The sequence below is a fragment of the Rhamphochromis sp. 'chilingali' genome (genome assembly GCF_963969265.1).
Source record: "Rhamphochromis sp. 'chilingali' genome assembly, chromosome: 22".
NCBI classification, from domain to species: domain Eukaryota; kingdom Metazoa; phylum Chordata; class Actinopteri; order Cichliformes; family Cichlidae; genus Rhamphochromis; species Rhamphochromis sp. 'chilingali'.
Window position 1 is genome coordinate 21,288,133 of NC_137950.1, and position 6,691 is coordinate 21,294,823.

The following is a 6,691-nucleotide window of genomic DNA, read 5'->3' on the forward strand; positions in this document are numbered from 1 at the left end:
AGAAATAGCCACTTGTGTCCCACTGAGTGTGTGTGTGTGTGTGTTAAAGATGGAATCACAGTTCGAGCTGTCACTCTTTTATTCTGCTTGTTGATGTTTTTCTGATGCAGTCGTGTTGAATTTGATGTGTTTACTGTGCTGAGACGGAGGCAGGCAGAATGAGAAGCAGCCGATGCCGGCTCCCCTGTGCTAGAACTACTAATCTTGACACAGAGTAAGTAAAGGTTAGATTAAACAATGTGTGTTTGCTTAAAGTGATTTTCATGACAACTACTTCATCATAGCAGGAAGAGAGATAGGCTGTATTTAGAAAAGCTGCATTACCAGATTGGACAATTTTTTTAGCTGTATTTATTACAGCGTTTCAACCGATTTGTCAAGTTTTAGATTTATTTTATTAAAGTTACTAAAAAAAAACAAGGAAAAATAACTGGGGCGTCATTATATTTTAATTGCAATAAGGTTTTATTTTTTAATAAACGGTTCAGTAGAATACTTCAGGAACATATTAGACTAACCATAGCAAGACAGAAAAGAAAAGCCTACACTGACAATGAAAGGCTGTCATTTGTCACAGCAGTGCATTGAGCTGAACACTAACATTAACATGCTCACGGTGACAGTACTAACGGTGCTGATGTTTCTAAAGTTCTAAAGTGAAATGTTTACAGTGTTTACCATGCTAACAAAGGTTAATTAGCACTTAATTTGCAGCTGCATCTGTCATTGTTTTTGTGTCTGATTATGAAACCAACTTAGAGCTAGAGTGTGCAAAAAACATGTGCCAACCCTAATTTCTTTACATTTTACTTCCAAGGAGCCAGATTTTCTTCAAATTCTTTAAAGTGAGCTTGAGCAGTAGTTCTCTAAAAGCCTTGTTCTTTGGACATGGGCTGCTCTTTCACTCACTTTAAGTCCAGTCCTTGTACCTGACCATTTTTAGAGGAATAAAAGAGCACCAGCAAGGTGATTTCCAAAGCGCTATTAGCTGAAAACTTGGCATAGCTTGTCATGAATGTGCAGTGTGTCCTATCGTTTGAGGGAAACTGGACAACTTGAGGAGAAAAGACAAAATATCTACAGCAGATAAACAGTATCTGAAAGTCATGTCTTAAGATATAGGAAAAAAATCTGATATATTCTCATATCCATCATGCGGTAATAGCTTCATTTTAATGATCTCACACTGCTAGACTGGCCTCTAGCAGTGTGAGATCAGCTTGACACAGAATAAAACAAAAGGCAGCCAACATCCAGAGAAGAGCTTTAAATGTCCTTCAACAAGCTCAGAGAACTATTCCTGAAGAATGCTTAAAGAAATGACGAGCTTGCCTAAGAGTTCAGTCATGTTGAATATTGACTTTCAAGCTTTATAGAATTATACTCTGCTTTTACATCCCATAGTATATTTCCATATTTCAATAAATCGCTGTACCCATTTCCCCATTTTCTTAACAAAATATAAAGAAATGAGGGTTGGCTCAAGACTTTTAGCTCTATATTTAATAAACGTTAAACCAGACATGAAGCAGCTCAGGTTTGAGTGTTAAATGTTTAATAACTAATATGCAATAACATTAGCAATTCTTTCTCATCTTGGCTAGTCAACGCCAGATATTAAATACCTATATTTAAACCATATATATTGAAACTGTTCTGTAGGGATTTATATTGAAACTTAACTTGCGATCTGTACATTTTTGGTAATTTATGTTTTCTATACCAGTTTATGTGTTATTACTTTGAAGCAGCTTTCAGTGGATATTTATTTGCACTGAAATCCTGAACAAAATAACATTATTTAGTCAACTAATGAGGTCAACATGCCCCATCCTACATGTAACAAACATCTTTATTGGACAAGTTTACCTTAAACCCTGAGATCATGTGACGAACCCAGCCCAATATAGACATTTTTTAAAAATCAACTGCTGTTACTGAATTTTTCTGTCCGTTTTCTAGCCTCTCTCTTACTAAAGTTTCAAGAGAAAACAGATGTGTGTCTGAGTCCTCAGGCAGAAAAGTCCTCACGGCGTCAGCCAGCTGAAACAGGTACTCTGTATTTTTCCCGCTTGGACCGGTAGAGTTGATGATCTGAATGGCGATCTCCTCCAGGGGTGCGGGGCCGAGGTAGTTGGGATTGTCCTTGGAGCCGATGTAGATCAGCGTCTGGCTTGGCGAGCAAGTGAGTGATGGACGGGGGTGAAAGGTCACCGTGACGACCTGATAACCACCTTTTTCTCGGTAGTCGAGGTAGCGCTTCACTTCTTCCTCCCGGCCAGTCGGCAGTTTGTAGGCAACACCCCAAACACACCCCTGAGGAAAGCAAAATGGCTTAGAGGTCCATAACCTGATGACATTTTCTTAGGTACACCTGTTCAACTGCTTCTTCACACAAATCTAATTGGTGGCAGCATCTCAGTGCATTTAAGAATGTAGACATGGTAGACAAGAATACCTACTGAATTTCAAACTTACTGGTCTGAGTATTTCAGAAACTGCTGATCTACTGGGATTTTCTCACACAACGACCTCTAGGGTTTATAGACAATAGTTCAAAACAGAGAAAATATGTCAGTGTGGACCAAAATGTTGGAGGAATGTTTCCAGAGCCCTTTTGAATGTATGCCTTGAAGAATTAAGGCAGTGCAAAAAGGGTTCCAACCACTACCAATGCCCATGTCCTTAATAAAGTGTCCGGTAAATGTATTAGTATTTACATTTGATAAATGATGATATATAATCACCTTGTCTAAAGTCACAATAAAAGTCAAAATAAAAATAACTGACATAACCAATGTTATGTTCAAAAACACTAACCATACTCACACCCAGAAAATTATTATAATCAATTACTCTCTTGCTTCTACGCTGTGAGTATTTCTTATTGTATTTTATGTTTGCAAACATCCAAGGACTTTACCTTGGACTTCAAGAAACTATAATTGATAGTTTTCAGCATTTATTTCAAACTTATCACACTTATCAGTCAATTCTAAAAACGGATTCCTGCCATGCTTTACTACATCACAACTCATACTACAGTACTGTGCAAAATCCTCAAGCCACTCCTCATTTTTAGACATTTTGCTTTTAAGAAGTCAGACTTTCAAGTTCTTTTTTAAAGACATCTTGAGCAACAGTTCTTCAGGCTTTCTGAAGTCTTTCAAACTTTTTCCTTCTAGACATTGGCTGCTTTTTCACTCATTTTCATTCCAGTCGTTGATCATTTTCAGAGATTGTTGTTTTATTTTATTTGTTTGGTTGTCGCACCGAAACTGGATTGTTCAAATTGCCTTTAGTAAGTACAGACATGGTCAGGAGAGAGGTACAACATTGAGTATCTGTTGGCATCTGTGAAACACGGCTTAGTTGTGGTTTGGGGCTGCATTTCAGCCAGTGGTACTGGGTATCTTATCAAAATTATGTAATAATAAGCATTGAAAAGTACAGTCAGACTTTGATCCAACATAAAAACACTATCTGGGAAGCATTTGGCAACAGACTGCCACTGGAACACTATTAGACATGGATTGGCCTCCCCAGAGCCTAGACCTCAAGATTATTAAAGCAGAGTGGGATCACCTTGACAGAGAACAGAACAAAAGGCAGCCAACATCCAAAAAAAAGACTTCTGAAACATCTTTAGACATCTGGAGAACTATTCCAGAAGTATCTTTCCCATTTTCCTAGCAACATAAAAAAATGAGGGGTCACTCAAGACTTTTGTACAGTACTGTCTATAAGAGGTTTATAGACAGTCTTCTTTCCTGCGCCGTTTTCACTCCTGTCTGCCTTGTAAAAGCACGAAACTCTGCAAAACTGTTTATAATTAAAGTATAGCACTTTCTATGTATGTAAGTGAACACAAAAAGTTCTCTCTGAAGTGGAATCCAATTTGTGCAGCTTTGTACACTGATCGCCTTCACACTCCAACTCTTGTCTTAATTATAGCCAATAAAACAAGAATACATAACAAGGTAGGTGGATTATGACCTTCAGGTAGTAATAATCTCTCATTACTGTGTAAATAACATGTAATTTTGTTTGCTTCCTGCAATGCAAACATCAAAGTGATGACAATAAAGGCATACGTCTTGTACCTATTATGTAATGAAGTTACCAGTCAATGAAGGAAAGAACAAACAAATGGGGGCTATTTTGAGTATGTAGTCCGTATTTATGGAAAAACATCAAGAATATGACCAATATAATTTCTTCTTTTCTATTATCGTTTCTTTCGTTTCCATTAATTTTTGATAATGAATGGTTCTGCTCATCTGTCAAGCTATTAATTGAATTTGTGGTTGGAATCACAAATTATTTCTTTCTGACATCATAAAGACTTTTTAATACTGACTGATTAATAAAGGAATACGTCATGGGCACACTACAAAGAAATTGTTATTGCACCCTGATGTTAAGAAAGGGGGTATAACTCACCTCAGGATTCTCCACGAGTGTCACAACCCGGCCAGGCTGCAAAGAACACACAAACACACATAATAAATGGCTTTGTCATTAAATTGCAAGTTGGTTAGCACACATATTGCAGGAAATGGGATCTTTCTGAAAGGTTACAGGCACGGTGGGGGAAATAATTATTTGATCCCCTGTTGAATTTGTAATGTTGCTCACTTACAGAGAAATTGGTTAAATTTTCATTAATTGGTTTTTATGGTAGTTTCATTTTAATGGAGAGAGACAGAATATCAACCAAAAGTCCAGGAAAAAAGCATATTACATAAACACTATAAATTGATTTGCATGTCACTGAGTTAAATAAGTATTTGATCTCCTATAATCTAGCCAGAATTCTGTGTTCATGTGGTACACAGATTACAATCAATCGATTACAGATGCGCTTGATTTCAAGTTATATTTGTAAAGCATGCTTGTCCATAAAATCGGGTTTTTCCATCCCAACCTCTCTACCTCCATAGGCAAGACCTAAGAGCTGGATAAGAATGTAAACCTCCACAAAGCTGTAATGGACTGCAAGTCAATCAACAGTAGGTTTGGTGAGAAGGTGACAACTTTTGGTGACATTATTTGGAAATGAAGGAAATAAAAAGATTATCAATCACCCTATAGAAAATCTGTGGGGGGAACTGAAGTTTCAAGTTGCCAAGTACTAAGGCATGTTTTGCTTGGCGATGAAATACTTCTTTCAATCAATGACATGCAAATGAATTTATAGCTTTTACTTCTGAATTTCTGGTTGATATTCTGCATCTCACCGTAAACAGTTCGAGACTGTTTATTCCGTTGTGTGTGATCAAAATTACAAATTCAGCAGAAAAACAAACAATTATTTCCTCCACTGTATAATATCACCTGTACACTTTATAATGCAGTGGTTGCCAGACTGTGAGGTGGACACGTATTGATTGGCAGCGCTTGGCAGACCAGGAGAAAAAGAGTGGATAAAATTAGAATTACATTAGAAAATGAATACGTTTTCTAAAGCTGGGCAAACAAAGAAAAGTTGTGGTTTTAATCCGATATAAGATTACAGGAGTCTATAAATCGCCATATTAGGGGGAATATTGCTAACATGGATTTAAATATTAAAGGGCAACATCTAGCCCATTTATAAGGAATAAAGGTTAGGACATAAAGGCGTTAACTTTGTAATAATATAAGCCGAAGTGAAGTGTCTTCAGTAATGTCTGCCGTGCACTAAAACACACTGTATCATTGCATCAGGTAGTACTTTTTTCATTCTGGCCGCTATGAATCAGTTCCCAAAGCCAGCAAGGTATACTCACCTTACCCGGTACACCTCGATGGTCGGTACTGCCTTGCCAAAACCGGCGACTGAAGCCTTTTATGTACCCAATTCTCTTTTCCTCGTAAGGAAAATCTACTTTCCATATCAGTGAGCCGTAACCGAACACCCACATGATGAGAGGTTAGGCTAACAGAAAAGGACGGGTGAGCTGGACGAAATAGTCACCTGTAATCGCGACGCCTACGACTTATAACAAGAGCTACAGCATTATAAAAGCTGACGTGTTCACCTGTATGAGTAAAGGTGATATCTAAAAACAGGAAAACGTGCTTGAAGCACCGGTTCCGTGTTCAGCGGACAAACTGTCAAGTAATACGGATTACGTAAGTTCCTTCACTTCCACTAAATACCTTTCAGTTTAAATGACAATTCTGGAGAATCTGCACATTTTTGGCCAAGAAAGCTAAATTATGACTTTTCGGTTGTTGAATCAAATGATACCCATTCTTTTCGCACCGTGTTGTGCTTACAGCATATGCCGTATCACTTTCTTGCAAATGCTTTCGGGCCACCTGCTTTTAATTTGAAGGTGAAGCCACAATTCCGGATGTTTGTAGCTATTTCTGTGCTGGTTTTAGTTAGGCCAAACGGTACAGATAAGCAAGAAACGCTGTCATCGTGATGTATGTCTAAATAGCAAGAGATTATAATTTTGTAATAAGTAGTTTGAATATGTCCATGACTTCCTTGTTACCGTTCAGTACAGTGGGATAAATTTAGTTTAGGTTCACATCAATTTATTTCAACAAACTTTATTTTTTTAACTAAAAAATAAAACAAACAAGACAGAAATATTATTAGATTAGTCTACTATTGTATGATATTAATCGTGGACGTTAACGATTAATGGATGTGTTAATGTGACCTTTTCTTGTCAAAAAAAAGTCACAATTAACT

General features: G+C 37.3%; 1 protein-coding gene across 1 annotated transcript; it reads right to left on the reverse strand.

Annotated features, from left to right (window-relative positions):
* Window positions 1-399: 399 nt before the first annotated feature.
* On the reverse strand, window positions 400-6,103 carry chac2 (ChaC, cation transport regulator homolog 2 (E. coli)). The gene is made up of 3 exons (XM_080871990.1): window positions 5,772-6,103; window positions 4,444-4,479; window positions 400-2,316 (listed from the first exon to the last, which is right to left on the reverse strand). The coding sequence occupies exons 1-3, from the start codon at window positions 5,904-5,906 to the stop codon at window positions 1,918-1,920; spliced, it is 570 nt and encodes a 189-aa protein (XP_080728116.1). The 5' UTR covers window positions 5,907-6,103; the 3' UTR covers window positions 400-1,917.
* Window positions 6,104-6,691: the final 588 nt, after the last annotated feature.

Bases quoted from the DNA above. Each gene is read 5' to 3' on its own strand.
- chac2 (XM_080871990.1), bottom strand. From the start codon at position 5,906: ATGTGGGTGTTCGGTTACGGCTCACTGATATGGAAAGTAGATTTTCCT. The intron at 4,480-5,771 runs GTGAGTATACCT...TGTTCTTTGCAG, and splicing joins ATCGAGGTGTACCGGGTAAG to CCTGGCCGGGTTGTGACACT. The intron at 2,317-4,443 runs GTGAGTTATACC...TGCTTTCCTCAG, and splicing joins CACTCGTGGAGAATCCTGAG to GGGTGTGTTTGGGGTGTTGC.